Source organism: Lactuca saligna, chromosome 8 (genome assembly GCF_052625555.1).
Source record: "Lactuca saligna cultivar CGN05327 chromosome 8, ASM5262555v1, whole genome shotgun sequence".
In the NCBI taxonomy this organism is placed as follows: domain Eukaryota; kingdom Viridiplantae; phylum Streptophyta; class Magnoliopsida; order Asterales; family Asteraceae; genus Lactuca; species Lactuca saligna.
In genome coordinates, this window is record NC_136424.1 from 41,290,945 (window position 1) to 41,311,209 (window position 20,265).

At 36.4% G+C, this 20,265-nt stretch overlaps 1 protein-coding gene across 4 annotated transcripts; it reads left to right on the forward strand.

Annotated features, from left to right (window-relative positions):
* Positions 1-15,239: 15,239 nt before the first annotated feature.
* Positions 15,240-19,934, forward strand: LOC145009263 (chaperonin 60 subunit beta 4, chloroplastic-like). 4 transcript variants are annotated; one of them, XM_078967956.1, is made up of 13 exons: positions 15,243-15,489; positions 15,722-15,847; positions 16,019-16,156; positions 16,265-16,360; positions 16,445-16,684; positions 16,786-17,020; positions 17,916-18,085; positions 18,168-18,245; positions 18,371-18,442; positions 18,529-18,633; positions 19,093-19,185; positions 19,299-19,391; positions 19,475-19,934. In XM_078967956.1, the coding sequence occupies exons 1-13, from the start codon at positions 15,343-15,345 to the stop codon at positions 19,682-19,684; spliced, it is 1,803 nt and encodes a 600-aa protein (XP_078824082.1). In that variant the 5' UTR covers positions 15,243-15,342; the 3' UTR covers positions 19,685-19,934. The 4 variants fall into 4 exon arrangements, with proteins under 4 accessions (XP_078824085.1, XP_078824082.1, XP_078824084.1 ...); XM_078967958.1 differs by having other exon boundaries at positions 15,356-15,489; positions 15,726-15,847; XM_078967957.1 differs by having other exon boundaries at positions 15,360-15,489; positions 15,668-15,847.
* Positions 19,935-20,265: the final 331 nt, after the last annotated feature.

The window sequence follows — 20,265 nt, forward strand, 5'->3', positions numbered from 1 at the left end:
AGTGAAACCCACCTATGCAGGTATTTACACTATATTGTCTAATTACTCAACATATTCTAACTCTTGGGTGCTTGATACAGGATGTGGTATTCACATATGTTCTGATTTGCAGGGCCTAAGAAGAAGTGAGGATGTGGAGCACAGGAAGATAAACTTAATCATGGGGAATAGGAAGGCTTCACCTATTTCCAAGATTGGAGTTTATACTTTGTTCCTTAATAATGGGTTAAAATTAGATTTGAATAAATGTGTGTACTCGTCTGAAATGGCGAGGAATATTATTTCTTTTCATGCTTTGTACAAACAAGGTTTTACCTTTTCGTTTGATAATGAATGTGGTGGTATTAATGCTTTCTTTAATAATGTGTTTTATTTTAAAGCATTACCTTGTGATGGTGTGTATGAAACTGTGTCGATTGTGGACAACTTAGGAAATAATGTGTTGTATATTGATTCTTCTACTAGCCTAGATAAAGCATCATTGTGGCATTGTCGTCTTGGACATGTAAACAAGAAACGCATAGGCCAACTCCAAAAGAGTGGAGTCTTGGAATCATTTGACCTCAAATCAGATGATAGTTGTGAATCTTGTCTACTTGGAAAAATGACAAAATCACCCTTCACTGGAACTTGTGAGAGGGGTGAAGGTTTGTTGGACCTAATACATACTGATGTATGTGGGCCATTCAAAACCGCCACAAGGGATGCTAATCGGTATTATGTGACTTTTATTGATGATTTTAGTAGATATGGGTATGTCTACTTAATCAAAAATAAGTCCGAAACCTTTGAAAGGTTTAAGGAATTCAAGCAGGAAGTAGAAAATCAATTGGGCAGGAACATTAAGATGCTTCGATTCGATCGAGGTGGTGAGTATCTTAGTACCGAGTTCCTTGACTACCTTAAGGAGTGTGGGATTGTCTCACAATTGACTCCTCCCAGGACACCACAGCTGAATGGTGTAGCTGAGAGGCGTAATCGAACCTTGTTGGACATGGTTCGCTCTATGATGAGTCGAGTTTCGTTACCAATCTCTTTTTGGGGGTATGCCTTAGAGACTGCCGCCCATATCCTTAATCTAGTCCCTACAAAGAAGGTTACCAAAACACCTCATGAGATGTGGACTGCGAAGGTTCCCAATTTGGACCACATCAAAATTTGGGGTTGCGAAGCTTTCGTGAGGCGTGAAACTCATGATAAGCTTGAACCCCGAAGTGAAAGGTGTATTTTCGTCGGCTACCCACAGAAATCCTTCGGTTACCTCTTCTACAGACCCAGTGAGAATGTGGTCTTTGTAGCACGAAGAGGGATCTTTCGCGAGAAAGAATTTATAAGCCAAGGAGACAGTGGGAGGCAGATTGATCTTGAAGAAATTCAAGAATCAATTGGTGAAGGAACCTCAGACACTAGCAATCAACCTGAGGAGGAAACTCCTGTTGATCCAGCTGACGAGTCTGTACCTCCGAGGCGTTCCACACGGGTTAGGAACACACCTTCGTTTTATTATGGTTTTCATATTACTACGGAAGGTGATACGTTTATTAGTGATAGTACACTAGTAAATTTGGATGAACCTAGCAGTGTTGAGGAAGCCATGGCAGGCCCGGAGTCTGCTAAATGGAAGGAGGCTATGGACAGCGAGATACAGTCCATGTATGACAATCAAGTTTGGAACTTGGTTGACAATGTACCAGGCCGTAAAACAGTCGAGTGCAAATGGATCTTCAAGAAGAAGACAGACATGGGAGGAAAAGTGCATACTTATAAGGCTCGACTGGTTGCGAAGGGTTTTACTCAAACTCAAGGTGTTGATTATGATGAAACCTTTTCGCCGGTAGCAAAGATTAAGTCTATTAGGGTTATGTTAGCCATTGCAGCATTTCATGATTATGAAATATGGCAAATGGATGTCAAAACCACTTTCCTTAATGGAAAGTTGGCTGAGGATGTGTACATGAATCGGCCAGAGGGTTTTGTCAATGCAGAGTACCCTAATAGAGTATGCAAGCTTGAGAAATCCATTTATGGATTAAAACAAGCATCTCGTACCTGGAATCTTTGTTTTGATGAGAAGGTAAAAGAGTTTGGCTTGGGAAGTGCTTTGCTATGAAGGACCTAGGGGAGGCTACCTATATCCTAGGGATAAGGATATTAAGAGAAAGGAGTAGAAGACTAATTGGACTTAGTCAGAGTATCTACTTGGATAAGGTGTTGAAAAGGTTCAACATGGAGAATTCCAAGAAAGGAGATTTACCGATCCAAAGCAATACCAAACTGAGTAAGACTCAGAGTCCGAGTACAGAGGCAGAGATAGCTGAGATGAGCCAATTACCGTACGCTTCCGCAGTTGGCTCGATCATGTATGCTATGACTTGTACCCGTCCTGATGTGGCATTTGCTTTGAGCATGGTCAGCAGGTATCAGGGGAACCCTGGCAAGGCTCATTGGACCGCGGTAAAGAACATTCTCAAGTACCTGCGGAGGACTAAGGATTGGGTCCTTACCCTTGGTGGCAGTGATGACTTGAAAGTATTAGGGTATAGTGATGTTGGTTTTCAGACTGATAGGGATAATTTCCGCTCTCAGTCGGGCTGGATCTTTACCTTAAATGGAGGGGCAATTTCTTGGAAGAGTTCCAAGCAGGAGACGGTGGCTGATTCGACTTGTGAATCAGAGTATATAGCAGCGAGTGAAGCAGCGAAGGAGGCGATATGGCTAAAGAACTTCATCGGAGACCTTGGATTTGTACCAGCTATTAAGGAACCTATAGAGATTTTCTGTGACAACAATAGTGCGGTTACCTTAGCCAAGGAACCAAGAGATCATGGCAGATCCCGACACATTGACAGAAAATATCACTTCATAAGACACAAGATTGAAGAAGGACTCCTTGTGACAAGGAGGATATCGTCGGATGAGAATCCTGCAGATCCCCTTACGAAGGGACTGACGAGGGTTAAGCATTTTCAGCATGCGAGACGCATCGGGCTGAGGGACGATATTAGTTTTACAGATTAGATAGTTTTCCTGAAACTTGTAAAATGTAATCGACGTTTGATGATGAATAAAATTTGTGATTTATTTATGAGTAAAGTGTTACTATCATTGTCAATTATTTACTATTGTTTCAGTTTTGCATGTATTGACTTCCAGAATAATTAATTTATTCAAACCTCCACAATCGATCATACGTCGGAAGTAGGTATGAATCAAGATTGTCATGAATTGGGTTTGTAGATGCCTTAAAGGTGTTTAGACATGGCAATGGTTGCTGCAACATTCATGAGTACTCATAAGTTATGAGTATTGGTATAAACCCACGCTCACTTGTATCACTTCATGGAATTTATCTCGAGTGATCGTGAGACGATAACATCATATAAATCTTTAAACCTAGAGATATGAGTTGTTACCTATGAGTTGGTTGTGCATTGCTTGCACGTAAACGCATCAGTAACTTGATGTTATAAAACGTGCCTTTGTGTACAATTCAATAAGTAGTAGAACAAGCATATCAATAGAAGTTTATCTGTTCCTTCTAGAAATAGAAGCGATATCTAGGCCCCTCGATGATTTTGTGTTGACCCATGTACCAGGCCTGGTCAGAACTAAACCGATGTGTTCAGTGAAGTTCTTCGTCAAACAAATCGGAAAATCGAGAAACAACTGCTAGACAATAAGCAAGACATAGTTCCATGTGTTTGTCCGGCTGATATCATGAGAACAGAGGATTATGTGATCACTTATCTAAAATGGCGCTTCATAGTTCGATAGAGTCTTCATTGTTCGAGGGAGCTTTCGAGAGCTACGATTGTTGGTTGGTTCCTGAAGTTATAGGCAAATATAGTTATTAGACTTATCCAAGTGGGAGTCTGTTGGATAAGGTGTCTAAGTCCATAACTTATTTGGTATATACTTGACCCAACCGGCATGGTCCATTTGGGTTGCATCTCATCCAAACTATTATGGATAATTTTATGAGAGTTATACACATATGTTTATTAATATATTATGGGTTATAATATATTAATATGAAGTTACGTTATTTAATTAGTTTTAGTCTTAAATTAATTATGAATTAATTTAGAGATTAAAAGGAATACTAATTAAATTATGGGCTATTTGTTTTATATAGTGTGGGCTAATACTCATTTATTAATGGGCTAGGCTTATGTGGAAGTCCATGGATGATCCATGGAGCTTTTAACCCATGGATCCTTGGAAAAGGAAAAGACATGGGTTATTAGGGTTTCACCCTAACCATGCACACTATATAAGCATGCTTATGGAGCATGAAATGGAGCCTAAGAGAAAACTAGTGAACTAGTGTGTGTGTGCATGTGTATGGCCGATTTTATACAAGGTGTATACTCTCTCAAAGTTTTCCAAGAGTTTGTGGTGTTTGTGATTCCATTTGAGGCATTCACACTATTGGTGCTTGGCCCTCAAACTCCTTAGAACCAAACTCACCAAAAGGTATGTAATCTCTTCTAACTCTTTTATGTTGAAATGTTCCCCATGCCATGTTAGATAGGTTATAAACCTTGGAAAATTATTATTTTGCATGTATTTAGACAAACATAGATCCAAGGTTTATTAGGGTTGCATGCACACTTAGGAAGTGTTATATTGCTCAAAACCCAACACTAAGTACTTGCAGGATCTAAAGGATGGGAAAGTGAAACCCACCCATGCAGGTATTTACACTATATTGTCTAATTACTCAACATATTCTAACTCTTGGGTGCTTGATACAGGATGTGGTATTCACATATGTTCTGATTTGCAGGGCCTAAGAAGAAGTGAGGATGTGGAGCACGGGAAGATAAACTTAATCATGGGGAATAGGAAGGCTTCACCTGTTTCCAAGATTAGAGTTTATACCTTGTTGCTTAATAATGGGTTAAAATTAGATTTGAATAAATGTGTGTACTCGTCTGAAATGGCGAGGAATATTATTTCTTTTCATGCTTTGTACAAACAAGGTTTTACCTTTTCGTTTGATAATGAATGTGGTGGTATTAATGCTTTCTATAATAATGTATTTTATTTTAAAGCATTACCTTGTGATGGTGTGTATGAAACTGTGTCGATTGTAGACAACTTAGGAAATAATGTGTTGTATATTGATTCTTCTACTAGCCTAGATAAAGCATCATTGTGGCATTGTCGTCTTGGACATGTAAACAAGAAACGCATAGGCCAACTCCAAAAGAGTGGAGTCTTGGAATCATTTGACCTTAAATCGGAAGATAATTGTGAATCTTGTCTACCTGGAAAAATGAAAAAATCACCCTTCACTGGAACTTGTGAGAGGGGTGAAGGTTTGTTGGACCTAATACATACTGATGTATGTGGGCCATTCAAAACCGCCACAAGGGATGCTAATCGGTATTATGTGACTTTTATTGATGATTTTTGTAGATATGGGTATGTCTACTTAATCAAACATAAGTCCGAAACCTTTGAAAGGTTTAAGGAATTCAAGCAGGAAGTAGAAAATCAATTGGGCAGGAACATTAAGATGCTTCGATCCGATCGAGGTGGTGAGTATCTTAGTACCGAGTTCCTTGACTACCTTAAGGAGTGTGGGATTGTCTCACAATTGACTCCTCCCAGGACACCACAGCTGAATGGTGTAGCTGAGAGGCGTAATCGAACCTTGTTGGATATGGTTCGCTCTATGATGAGTCGAGTTTCGTTACCAATCTCTTTTTGGGGGTATGACTTAGAGACTGCCGCCCATATCCTTAATCTAGTCCCTACAAAGAAGGTTACCAAAACACCTCATGAGATGTGGACAGGGAAGGTTCCCAATTTGGACCACATCAAAATTTGGGGTTGCGAAGCTTTTGTGAAGCGTGAAACTCATGATAAGCTTGAGCCCCGAAGTGAAATGTGTATTTTCATCGGCTACCCACAGAAATCCTTCGGTTACCTCTTCTACAGACCCAGTGAGAATGTGGTCTTTGTAGCACGAAGAGGGATCTTTCGCGAGAAAGTATTTATAAGCCAAGGAGACAGTGGGAGGCAGATTAATCTTGAAGAAATTCAAGAAACAATTGGTGAAGGAACCTCAGACACTAGCAATCAACCTGAGGAGGAAACTCCTGTTGATCCAGCTGACGAGTCTGTACCTCCGAGGCGTTCCACACGGGTTAGGAACACACCTTCGTTTTATTATGGTTTTCATATTACTACGGAAGGTGATACGTTTATTAGTGATAGTACACTGGTAAATTTGGATGAACCCAGCAGTGTTAAGGAAGCCATGGCAGGCCCGGAGTTTGCTAAATAGAAGGAGGCTATGGACAGCGAGATACAGTCCATGTATGACAATCAAGTTTGGAACTTGGTTGACAATGTACCAGGCCGTAAAACAGTCGGGTGCAAATGGATCTTCAAGAAGAAGACCGGCATGGAAGGAAAAGTGCATACTTATAAGGCTCGACTGGTTGCAAAGGGTTTTACTCAAAATCAAGGTATTGATTATGATGAAACCTTCTCGCCGGTAGAAAAGATTAAGTCTATTAGGGTTATGTTAGCCATTGCAGCATTTCATGATTATGAAATATGGCAAATGGATGTCAAAACCGCTTTCCTTAACGGAAAGTTGGCTGAGGATGTGTACATGAATCAGCCAGAGGGTTTTGTCAGTGCAGAGTACCCTAATAGAGTATGCAAGCTTGAGAAATCCATTTATGGATTAAAACAAGCATCTCGTAGCTGGAATATTTGTTTTGATGAGAAGGTAAAAGAGTTTGGCTTCTCGAGAAGCGAAGATGAGTCTTGCGTGTATGTCAGAGCTAGTGGGAGTATAGTTAGCTTCTTGGTACTATATGTGGATGACATACTACTCATAGGAAATGACATCCCAACCTTGCAGGAGGTTAAGTCCTGGCTTGGGAAGTGCTTTTCTATGAAGGACCTAGGGGAGGCTACCTATATCCTAGGGATAAGGATATTAAGAGAAAGGAGTAGAAGACTAATTGGACTTAGTCAGAGTATCTACTTGGATAAGGTGTTGAAAAGGTTCAACATGGAGAATTCCAAGAAAGGAGATTTACCGATCCAAAGCAATACCAAACTGAGTAAGACTCAGAGTCCGAGTACAGAGGCAGAGATAGCTGAGATGAGCCAATTACCGTATGCTTCCGCAGTTGGCTCGATCATGTATGCTATGACTTGTACCCGTCCTGATGTGGCATTTGCTTTGAGCATGGTCAGCAGGTATCAGGGGAACCCTGGCAAGGCTCATTGGACCGCGGTAAAGAACATTCTCAAGTACCTGCGGAGGACTAAGGATTGGGTCCTTACCCTTGGTGGCAGTGATGACTTGAAAGTATTAGGGTATAGTGATGTTGGTTTTCAGACTGATAGGGATAATTTCCGCTCTCAGTCGGGCTGGATCTTTACCTTAAATGGAGGGGCAATTTCTTGGAAGAGTTCCAAGCAGGAGACGGTGGCTGATTCGACTTGTGAATCAGAGTATATAGCAGTGAGTGAAGCAGCGAAGGAGGCGATATGGCTAAAGAACTTCATCGGAGACCTTGGAGTTGTACCAGCTATTAAGGAACCTATAGAGATTTTCTGTGACAACAATAGTGCGGTTACCTTAGCCAAGGAACCAAGAGATCATGGCAGATCCCGACACATTGACAGAAAATATCACTTCATAAGACACAAGATTGAAGAAGGACTCCTTGTGACAAGGAGGATATCGTCGGATGAGAATCCTGCAGATCCCCTTACGAAGGGACTGACGAGGGTTAAGCATTTTCAGCATGCGAGACGCATCGGGCTGAGGGACGATATTAGTTTTACAGATTAGATAGTTTTCCTGAAACTTGTAAAATGTAATCGACGTTTGATGATGAATAAAATTTGTGATTTATTTATGAGTAAAGTGTTACTATCATTGTCAATTATTTACTATTGTTTCAGTTTTGCATGTATTGACTTCCAGAATAATTAATTTATTCAAACCTCCACAATCGATCATACGTCGGAAGTAGGTATGAATCAAGATTGTCATGAATTGGGTTTGTAGATGCCTTAAAGGTGTTTAGACATGGCAATGGTTGCTGCAACATTCATGAGTACTCATAAGTTATGAGTATTGGTATAAACCCACGCTCACTTGTATCACTTCATGGAATTTATCTCGAGTGATCGTGAGACGATAACATCATATAAATCTTTAAACCTAGAGATATGAGTTGTTACCTATGAGTTGGTTGTGCATTGATTGCACGTAAACGCATCAGTAACTTGATGTTATAAAACGTGCCTTTGTGTACAATTCAATAAGTAGTAGAACAAGCATATCAGTCGAAGTTTATCTGTTCCTTCTAGAAATAGAAGCGATATCTAGGCCCCTCGATGATTTTGTGTTGACCCATGTACCAGGCCTGGTCAGAACTAAACCGATGTGTTCAGTGAAGTTCTTAGTCAAACAAATCGGATAATTGAGAAACAACTGCTAGACAATAAGCAAGACATAGTTCCATGTGTTTGTCCGGCTGATATTATGAGAACAGAGGATTATGTGATCACTTATCTAAAATGGCGCTTCATAGTTCGACAGAGTCTTCATTGTTCGAGGGAGTTTTCGAGAGCTATGATTGCTGGTTGGTTCCTGAAGTTATAGGCAAATACAGTTATTAGACTTATCCAAGTGGGAGTCTGTTGGATAAGGTGTCTAAGTCCATAACTTATTTGGTATATACTTGACCCGACCGGCATGGTCCATTTGGGTTGCATCTCATCCAAACTATTATGGATAATTTTATGAGAGTTATACACATATGTTTATTAATATATTATGGGTTATAATATATTAATATGAAATTACGTTATTTAATTAGTTTTAGTCTTAAATTAATTATGAATTAATTTAGAGATTAAAAGGAATACTAATTAAATTATGGGCTATTTGTTTTATATAGTGTGGGCTAATACTCATTTGTTAATGGGCTAGGTTTATGTGGAAGTCCATGGATGATCCATGGAGCTTTTAACCCATGGATCCTTGGAAAGGAAAAGACATGGGTTATTAGGGTTTCACCCTAACCATGCACACTATATAAGCATGCTTATGGAGCATGAAATGGAACCTAAGAGAAAACTAATGCACTAGTGTGTGTGTGTGCATGTGTGTGGCCGATTTTATACAAGGTGTATACTCTCTCAAAGTTTTCCAAGAGTTTGTGGTGTTTGTGATTCCATTTGAGGCATTCACACTATTGGTGCTTGGCCCTCAAACTCCTTAGAACCAAACTCACCAAAAGGTATGTAATCTCTTCTAACTCTTTTATGTTGAAATGTTCCCCATGCCATGTTAGATAGGTTATAAACCTTGGAAAATTATTATTTTGCATGTATTTAGACAAACATAGATCCAAGGTTTATTAGGGTTGCATGCACACGTAGGAAGTGTTAGATTGCTCAAAACCCAATAGTTACGACCTAAGAAAATCCCATATTTTCTTATATGTAAGTTTAGTTATCTGTTATGTTACACGGTTGTGGTTATGTTCATTTGTTATCCCAGGAAAATCCCATATTTTCCTAAAAGTTGGCTACCGATCTAAAATGTAATGTGAAAGATGTATACTGAAAACTTGGTTATCCTTGTGAAGTGTATGTTAGTTTACCAACCTGAAATGTAATGTAAAAGATGTATACTGAAATGTATTAGTTTTGACACGTATATAAAACTAATAAATACAAAGTAAACTAGTTACTAAACCATTTATTGCTAAAAAGTAAATCTCTGTTATCCAAATTGCGAGTTCCATAACCATACGATAGACTAATTATGGCAATAAGTATTCCATCACCCTTTATGACTTTCGTCGCCCTTGAACCTTTTGGTTCGGCTGTAGCTAGCAGCCAGGTGCGGGGTAGTAAGCCCCGTATAGATCTATACACTCAAGTCACGCTCCCTATCTAAGAGATTCTGGTTACATGGGCGGTCCTCCACGCGCGTATCTCTGTGGAGTGTTCTCCGAGGACGTGTCTCCAATTTATAGGAATAACAATTATACACTCCAACACGAGAAAACACTTCAATCAAGTGTTTGGAGTGACCCGGGTGACATCTACAGACGTGTAGGACTTTGGAAAATGTGTTTACTCTTCAAGAGTAAACTCCCTATGGAGTTTTCGGCCCTAAGACCAACTCCACATGAGTTCACGGTCGTGAACTCATGGATGTGGGGTTTTATGGTGCTAAATGGTCAAATAACACTTGGGAAGGGTTGCTATGATTTAATCTAAGGCATAGGAATGAGTTAAACCACCAAAGGGACCATCAAAGGGAGTTTACGGCCCTAAACTAGGATTTTATGGCCATAAGCTCCTATATACCCATTCCTTTTATGATTTGGTGGCCCTAGATCAATCACATGTGATTCAAACCAATTTTACAAGCCTTAGAATGAATTTAGGGCATCATTTGGCTAATGTAAATGAGTTTACGACCCAGGAACCCATTCTAGGGGGTTTACTGTTGTGAACTCTCAAAGGGATGGTTTTCATCATGTTTAAGGCCCCTAAATCGATTGTGGTTGATTCTAGAATTTAATCTAAGGCTATTGGTGTGTTTAAGTGGCTTTTAAACACTCAAATATGAGTTTACTCTCCATGAAGGTGAGTTTACGGCCCAAGCATGTTCTTGGGCAGTAAACTCATGTTTACTCCGCAAAAATTTGATTCAAGGTGTTCTAAGTCCAGTCCATTAAGCCATTTAGCCATATCTAAGCTCCAAAAGTGGATTGGAAGGGTTTAAAGGCTCAAAAACCCATTATATGTGTGTTTACGGCCCAAGCATGTTCCAGGGCCGTAAACACATGAAAATGGTCCTAAATCATAGTTTAAACTCGGATTTGGAAGCTAGAAAGGTTGTACAACAAGTTAGGGAGGTTACGTTGATGAAATGGAGCTTAAATTTGATGATTTTGGACTTGAAACTTGGATTGGAGGAGAGAGGTTAGAGAGAGAGAGTAGTGAGAGAGAGCAAAAGCTTCAAATGGAAGCTTAAACCACTTTAAATATGTTCCAAGTTTGGGACACGGTGGAATTCTACCCGATACCAACATTATACGATGCTTTTGGTCGCACCCGATTAAGTTGTTGTAACCCGATATGGTCGATTCTAAAATGTTTCCGATTACTAATATGGAGTGTTAATATGAGTTCTAAACACGTTTGGACACCCATTAAGTCATAATAGAAATCCCACATTTATGACTTAATTTAATGACGTAACGGAAACCAAATTGAAAATGACGAATAGATTAACGAAAAGGGTTACAAATGATGGAACGAACTTCGGGTTGTCACAATATGTGACACGGAAACTAAAATTGAGATCGGTAGATTGTTAGGAAAAACAATCTAAACGATAGTTGAAGATATCTTCAATACCTATCCGTCGATATAAAGATAGTTGAGAATAGATGTCGTATGAAAAAGTTATGATTTTTTATACGGACTTTAACAGTTTAAGTCTGTTAAAAATAGAGCTTTAAAAATAAAGTGAAAATTATCCAACAGAGTCTAAATGAAAGTTCCAGATCTTGTCGATAGCTACGTGTGGATATAAAAACATCAAAAACGGAGCTCGTATGAACAAAATATGAATTTTTGAAAATCTGCTAAATCGCACAGCATGCGCGTGCGGTGAGTCTCCTGACATTCCACCCCAAAGTTGCCACGTGTCAACGTCTGAGAGGAGCCACGTCAATAAGGTCAACTGAGTGCAAGACGCGTTGTGGACAAGGTGCCGGCGCACACCCCTTTTCAGGATATATATAGACGTGTTCTTTAGCATTTCTCCTAATCCATTACACATCTCTCTCTCTCTCTCTCTCTCTCTCTCTCTCTCTCTCTCAAAATACGACTTTTAGAGCTAATTTTAGGGATCTAGGGAATTCTAGTTTAAAGAAACTTTGAGGCATCTTAGGGCCAATGAAATAGAAGTACTCAGTATCGAAGTTCTGCCAGCGCGAATTCTGGTTTTCTCTAGAAAATCTTTGTATGTTAGGTTACACTTACTATACTTTAAGTGTAACTTTATTTATATTTATAGTCGTTATTATGAATGTATAAATGAGATTTATCAGTAATTTCAGTCAGAATTACTAATTGATCTACTTACGGGAGAGGTGTCTAGAATGGTCATGTTGGCTTGGTTGTTGTATTTCAGAAAAGTTATATGCCGAAATAGTCCTGCCTCCCAATTGTCCGACCTGACTGATCCTTATTTGATAGAACTTTCGGTATTCATTGGGATCAGTGAAAGATTTAGCTTTCATTACTAGATTGTCATAAGAATTAATAAGTAATACTATTATAGGTTAATACTCGTTAGGCATGTTTCCTGCCAATGGGATCGCCTAAAAAGATCTTAATTTCTGAGAAAGTGTTTGGGTGAACCTTAGTATATTGTGTATTACAATACATATCCATGTGCGTTAGGTTGTGAGAGCTAGTTGAGTAGAGTCGGAAGAATAGTTCATTAGTGTAAAATGTTAGTATACTCAAAGATAGTAGTAGAATAGAAAGTATAGCCTCTATGTGCCTGTATTATTAAAGCCTAAAAGTATAGTCTTTATATGTGAAATATGATCATGTATGTCGGGTGGGGCCCATTAGGTATATTGGGTGGGGGCCATTATGTAATTTGGTTGGGTCCCGTTTATATGCTCATTGAGCGGGGCTCATTTATATGCTTATTGGGCAGGGCCCCATATATGTATTGTCGTATATGGTATTTTGGAAACTCACTAAGCACCGTGTTTACCCAGTTGAATAAAAATGTTTTTTTCTCAAGTACTATAGTGATTCATGAGAAGGACAAGGTTCGCTTGTATACACACTCATTCACAACATGTTTCTACATATTGTAATAAAACTCTAAGATATTTAAATAAATAAAAATGAAAACTTTAGGTTGAAAATCGGGACGATGCATCCATTAATCTCCAATTATGCATCTAGGCTACTTCCAAATCACCACTTCGCTCGAAATATCTGAAAACGACATAAAACGTGAGCATTGCGGAAATTCTATCGATAAACATGAGTTGAACATTATTTAAACTAATACACATATAAATGCATAAAATGACATCTATCAGCAGTAAAGAACATTCTTAAGTATTTGAGAAATACGAAAGATACGCTCTTGGTTTTTAGTGGTAAAATGAACTCAAAGTGAGTAGGTATAGTGATGCCAATTTTTCAAACAGATGGAGATGATAAATTGACTTGTGGGTCGTGTTTGGGTTGGCATATTTTGACACGCCAACCCACGACACGCCAACCCAAACACAACACGATTGTCAGACCTACCAAAAAATACCCAAAAATAATTAAGAAAAATACTAAAATATCCTATGAAATCGCAGGTGGGCCCTCATGGTCTGCAGGTTCACCTAATAGGTTGTGATTTCATAGCCCATTTGTGATTACGTGGTCCATGATCCCAAAGTATTTAAATCCTACAAATTTGTTTACATTATTTTCACATTTTTTTTAAGATTTAGGAATTATCTCTAATGGTGGAAGGAACTTTTACATCTAAGAATTGTGTAAGGTATCAAATCTTTACTTATATTGTATGTGTCTTGTACGTTCTTATTTTGAAAACAGATTTATCAATTGTAGATGGTATATCCATTTACGATTGTACAAGTCTGTAATTTATAAATTGTAAATTAGTTGTTTGTACAATCACAGATGGGTATGTCATGGGATTTCCTCTTAGCTAGTGATTTATATGCTTTAAACACTTGTACCTTATGCCTTAAAAGCTTATACCATCGTACTTGGAAGAGAAGAAATTGTTGATGACATTATCCATGTCTGATTAGTCATGTATGTATAGACCTGGCAATGGGGGAGGTTTGGAGCGAATCGAACTTAATCCAAACTCTTTTAACAAATTCCAAAACCCGATCCAAACCCGCTCCGTAACCCGCAGGGTTTTGAATAATCAAACCCATACCCTTATCCACTGAATCAGCAGATATCCAAACCCACCCCGTAACCCGTAGGTTTTTTGAATAATCAAACTGATTTTACTTAAATCATAAAATCACATTTGTTAAATAGAACAAATGTTGATTTAGAAAACACATTATGTACTCGAAGAGTTTCGATTGGAATTAAAATCATTATTGTAATTACTTCCGATTGGTTTTTGACCCTCGATTGCATTGATAGAGCATACAATTACAAACTTTCTTCTGATTGATAAATGAATTTATTGTTTTATAAATGAAATTGGTGATTACATGATGAAATATAAATGAAATTACATCATGATTCTTGAGAGAAGACTGGAAGTCTAGAAGTTGAGTCCCCGAGTCCTATGTAAAAACAGTTTAATCTTTGGGCTTTCATTTGAAATTTAAAGTAAACTTAGGCAGTATAACATATAAATGTCTAATTCTAAAATTTATATGGGGCGGGTTATAAATGGAGTGGATCGGTGATGATCCATACCTGACCCTTTTAATAAAAGGGTTAGCGGGTACGAGTCGTTAACGGGTAAATGGATCAAAAACTATGCTCCAAACCCGTATAATTGTTAAGGGTTTGGATCGGATCATGATCAAAATCCGCTTCATTGTCAGACCTATGTATGTAATGCATGATTCATGCATTAAAGACTTATATTTTCCATTTGCGATTTTCTCTCTTCCAAGTGCGATGGTATAAGATTTAAAGGCATAATGTGTACAAGTGTTTAAAACATATTCTCCAATTTTAGATAATTTGTTATCATTATTTTTTTCAGCGTGCCAACAAAAAAAATTTGGCCAACATAAACATTATAGGTTCCGGAAATAAAATTTGGGAAATAATAAGTCGTCAAAGCCTATAATATATTTTATAAAGAAGTTATTTACTTGCCATCTCAAAATGGCAAAATCGGTTTTTTTTTCATAACATTAAATCTCATGTGGGCCCTTGAAATCGTAGCCCGTTATGTGAAATCGCATCCCAAAAAAATCTTGCTATGATTTCAATCTTTCATAGGCTATTATAATCAATTCTTAATTTTCTTTTAGTTATTTCTTTGGCAAATAATAATAAAAATTAGACTAAATTTAATTTTTTTCCCTCTCTTAACATATCGTTATTTTGTTATATCCAGCGGATCGGCCCTTTCTTAAATGGGTGGGTCTTATCCATCTCAAAGAGTACGCTTTAAAAGCTGGGATTTGAAAGGCGCCAAGAGCAACTTCTAACAGATATTTTATTATACAGGAACTTGTATGATTCCACATTATCCTTTTCCGATTCTTCACAAAAACTTCGAATTTAAACATGGTTTTTTCTCTATCTGTTGCACCTCCGTTATCATTCAAGAATCCAAAAGTTCCGAAATTCAGTAGAAAATCACTGAACCCAATCACATCAATGGCTAAAGAAATTCACTTCAATCATGATGGTTCAACCACAACAAAGCTCCTGGTCAGTCGCATTGTTCAGTTGTGATTTATTTCCCTATTGGTATTTAAGTTATATGTTTCTTCAGATTCATTCAACTTCTCCCATTTATCATCTTTATCCCAATTAGGTACATAATTTGGGATTCGATTGTTGCCAAATTGCGATACTTTGCTGTTAATTTGTGTTTTGGAATAACTAGGTTCTACCATCTACATTCTCGATGTGTAATGAATTTCGTGGGGTTTGGGTGTAGGCAGGCGTGAACATGGTGGCAGAGCTGATTGGAGTTACTTTGGGTCCAAGAGGTAGGAATGTCGTGTTGCAGAACAAGTATGGTCCTCCGAAGATTGTTAATGATGGTGAAACTGTTCTCAAAGAGGTCAGTAGAAGAATTTTTCCTCCATAATTTTTGGTTTTCTTTCTCTTACTTAACAATTGGGCTCATCTGTTGGCTCCTCAAAGAGATCAGTAGAGTTGTCTTCCAACTGTTTGATGATTTGCCTCAGTGAAATTCATAATCCATTCTACTGTTGATAAATGCTTTATTCAGATTCAACTAGAGGACCCTCTTGAGAATGTTGGTGTGAAACTAGTGAGACAAGCTGGAGCAAAAACAAATGATCTAGCTGGCGATGGGTCCACCACTTCCATCATCCTTGCCCATGGCCTCATTGCTGAAGGTGTAAAGGTATAAAAAAAACCAAAAAAACATATTTTAATGTCATCAATGGAAGACAAACAGATTGAAACTCAATCACTCAAACCAAGATTTCATTAACTTTTTCAAAATTTCAAGGTTATTGCAGCAGGCATGAATCCTATACAGATATCACGTGGGATTCAAAAAACATCAGAAGCCCTTGTTTCAGAACTCAAGTTAATGTCTAGAGAGGTGCTTGATTAAATAACAAATATGATCCTCTTTTCAATTTCCATTTAATTCTATAAACTTAAATCCAAAATGCCTATTATGTAGGTTGAGGATCATGAGCTTTCAGATGTTGCCACCATAAGTGCAGGAAATGATTTAGAAGTTGGAAGCATGATTTCTGAAGCTATTAAAAGAGTAGGAAGAAAGGGGATTATCACTATTGAGAAAGGGAATTTTGCTGAAAACAATTTACAGATTGTAGAGGGAATGCAGTTTGATCGAGGTTATTTATCTAAATATTTTTCTGATCGAAGAACCATGAAAGTAGAATTTCAAGATTGCAAGGTAAGATTCTTGATTTATATCCTCCTTAAATTCTAAAAAGTGGTGTAGTTTTGACTTTCAAGGTAAGTAATTAGAAAAATGTGAAATTTTGTTGATTGCAGTTGCTTTTGGTTGACAAAATAATTACAAATCCAAAGGAGGTGTATAAAGTATTGGACATTGCAGTTAAAAAGGACAATCCAATTGTGATAATTGCTGAAGGAATTGAGAAGGAAGCTTTAGCTCCAATAATTAGGAACAAACTCAAGGGAATAATAAAAGCTGCAGCTGTTAAAGCTCCTGCTTTTGGTCAACGCAAGAGCCATTATTTAGATGACATTGCTATCTTGACTGGAGGTAGTAAAAAAAATCCCTTCAATCTTTAAATAGATTAATAACAAAAATGACCACTTTATCAGGTTATATTAACAAATTGACCACCTTTTTAATTAAATTGACAACTTTTTTTACCAAAATGACCACTTTAACAAGTGACAATGACAAATTGATGACCTTTTTAATCAAATTGACCACTTTTTTTTACCAAAATGACCACTTTATCTGGTGATAATAACAAATTAACCACCTTTTTGACCAAATTGACCACCTTTTTTTACCAAAATGAGCACTTTATCGGGTGATAATAACAAATTGACCACCTTTTTGATCAAATTGACCATCTTTTTTACCAAAATGAGCACTTTATCGGGTGATATTAACAAATTGACCACCTTTTTGACCAAATTGACCATCTTTTTTACGAAAATGAGCACTTTATCGGGTGATATTAACAAATTGACCACCTTTTTGACAAAATTGACCACCTTTTTTACCAAAATGAGCACTTTATCGGGTGATATTAACAAATTGACCACCTTTATTTTCATGAAAAAAATAAAGTTGAGGTTTAATACGGAAAAAACACAAAATATAAGGTCTTTTATGAGATGAACTTTAAAAGATTTTTTTTTTTTTAAAGTTATATTTCGCAACTATAATTGTAAAATTGTTTTATAATTCGGAATCTGTATAAAAAAAGGTTATCTTTTTGCAGTCTTTTGTCAGTAAAAATTAATTTAACATCTATCTGGTTGCGAAATTGGTGGTTATTTTGTGTTATTGGTCAAAAAGGTGTTAAATTTATTGAATATCACATCACATTCATATAATATTGTGAATCTTGATAGTTTATTTTTTCACTTTATTAACTACAAAAAATGAAGATGAAATTATAAAGTATAGACATTTGTAGGGACTGTGATTAGGGAGGATTCAGGGTTGACCCTTGAAAGGGTCAAAGAGGAGATGTTTGGAAATGCAAGTAAAGTTGTTATAACCAAAGATTCCACATTAATAGTCACTGATGGAAGCACTCAAGAAGATGTAAAAAAAAGGGTAACTCAAATCCAAAACCTTGTTGAGGTATATACTATATACACCACTTCATTTCCTAAATAATAAACTATGTAATTCTATAAACTTTTCTCCCAATTTATTTTTTCAGAACACCCAAGAGAATTTTGAAAAGAAAATTCTTAAAGAACGGATAGCAAGATTGTCAGGTGGGATTGCGATTATTAAGGTAAAGATGAAAATCTTGAAATTTTATTATATATATATATATATATATATATATATATATATATATATATATATATATATATATATATATATAATTTAATGGTTGGATTATTTTTATATGATTAGGTTGGAGCTCAAACACAAGTTGAATTGAAGGATAAACAACTGAGAATGGAAGATGCTGTAAATGCAACTAAGGTAAATGAACTTAATTACACATGGTCAACTTGTTGACTTTCTATTTTTGTTTATTTTTTAGGTTTTAATACTTCTTTAAAATCAAGGCTGCTATTGAAGAAGGAGTTGTAGTTGGTGGTGGTTGTTGTCTTTTGAGGCTATCATTGAAAGTGAATCAAATCAAAGAACTTTTGGATAATGAAGAGCAAAAGGTAATCACTAATCATCATAATCATGTCTCATATTTTTCAAATTTCTTTTAGGAAAATTCAAAATATATTTAATATTACCAATCATTTAGTACCTTGTGTACTTGATTGGGTTATCTACAGAAAAGTCCCAAACTTTTTTTAAAAGTTTCAATAAAGTTCAAAAAAAAACTTTTAGGACTTTTTCGTTAATTTGAAAAAAAAGCATATAATCTTTCATTTGCTGTTCAAATATAAAAAATGACTTTTTTGTTAATTTAGGCAAAACATCAAAATATTTGGACTTTTCTGTTCAAAAAAAAAAAACAAACTTTTAGAACTTTATTGAAACTTTTGAAAAAAGTTTGGGATTTTTCTGTAAATAACCCTACTTGATCTAAAAAAATGTATCTTTCCTATTAAAAAAAATGTATCTTTACATTTTTATTATTGTTGAAAATTATTTTGGTTGTGAAAATTAAGATAGGAGCCGATATATTCAAAAGAGCATTGGAATATCCAGCAAGGCAAATAGCCAAAAATTCTGGTGTTAATGGTAGTGTTGTTATTGAGAAGGTAAACAAAAACCCTAATTTACATCCATCAATTTAACCCCCCCCAAAAAAAATAAAAAAAATAAATTGTGAATTGAATTTGTATAATTTTTAATTTTTTTAAATTGTATTTAGGTTTTGTCGAATGATGATATGAGGTACGGGTACAACGCTGCAAGCAACAAGTACGAAGATCTAATGGCGGCGGGTATTATAGATCCAACAAAGGTATCAATCAAAACATCGGTTATTGCAAATAATTTTATAAAAAAAAATTGAAATTTGAAAAAAAAAAAATGGTTATGAAATAGGTGGTGAGATGTTGTATAGAGCATGCAACATCGGTTGCAAAGACATTTTTGACTTCTGATGCGGTTGTGATTGACATGGATGGACCTGTGCCCGAAGGAATGAGACCATCAAAGGAATCGCCAAAACCGATGCCGATGCCGATTCCGGCCTCGGATAACTCAATTCCGACCCGTAGACGAAATAGAAGCGAAATGAAGCTTAGACTGTAGATATGAAAATCGAGCGGAAATAGGTACATAACAAACATGTAGAGGACGAGACAAAATAATGTATCGAATGAAATGTAAATTGCCGATGAAAGACTGGATCCATAATAGCAGTATGAGCTGACTGTCAATGGGTCGAGTTGGGTTTGGGTTTGGGTTGACCTGTTTAGTTTATTAAACGGGTTGAGATTTTTAACTCAACTCAACCTGTTTAATTTGATAAATGAAGGGGTTTGACATGTGTTTGTTGATCCATTTGGATTTTATATTAACATAAAATAAAAAGTTTACACTTAGTCAAAGAAGTTAAAAGGTCTAAACAATTGTTCCAATTTAAAAAAAAAAACATAATTACATTATAAATGTCCATAATAACATTCTAAATATATAAGACTTTAGGTTTTGTTTTTGTAAATTTTTAATTAGTTATAGGGTTTAAAAAAATATGAAATGAAAATATATATATATATATATATATATATATATATATATATATATATATATATATATATATATATATATATATATATATATATATATATATATATATATATAAAAGTTGGAAGGTTGCCATCTAGTAAGAC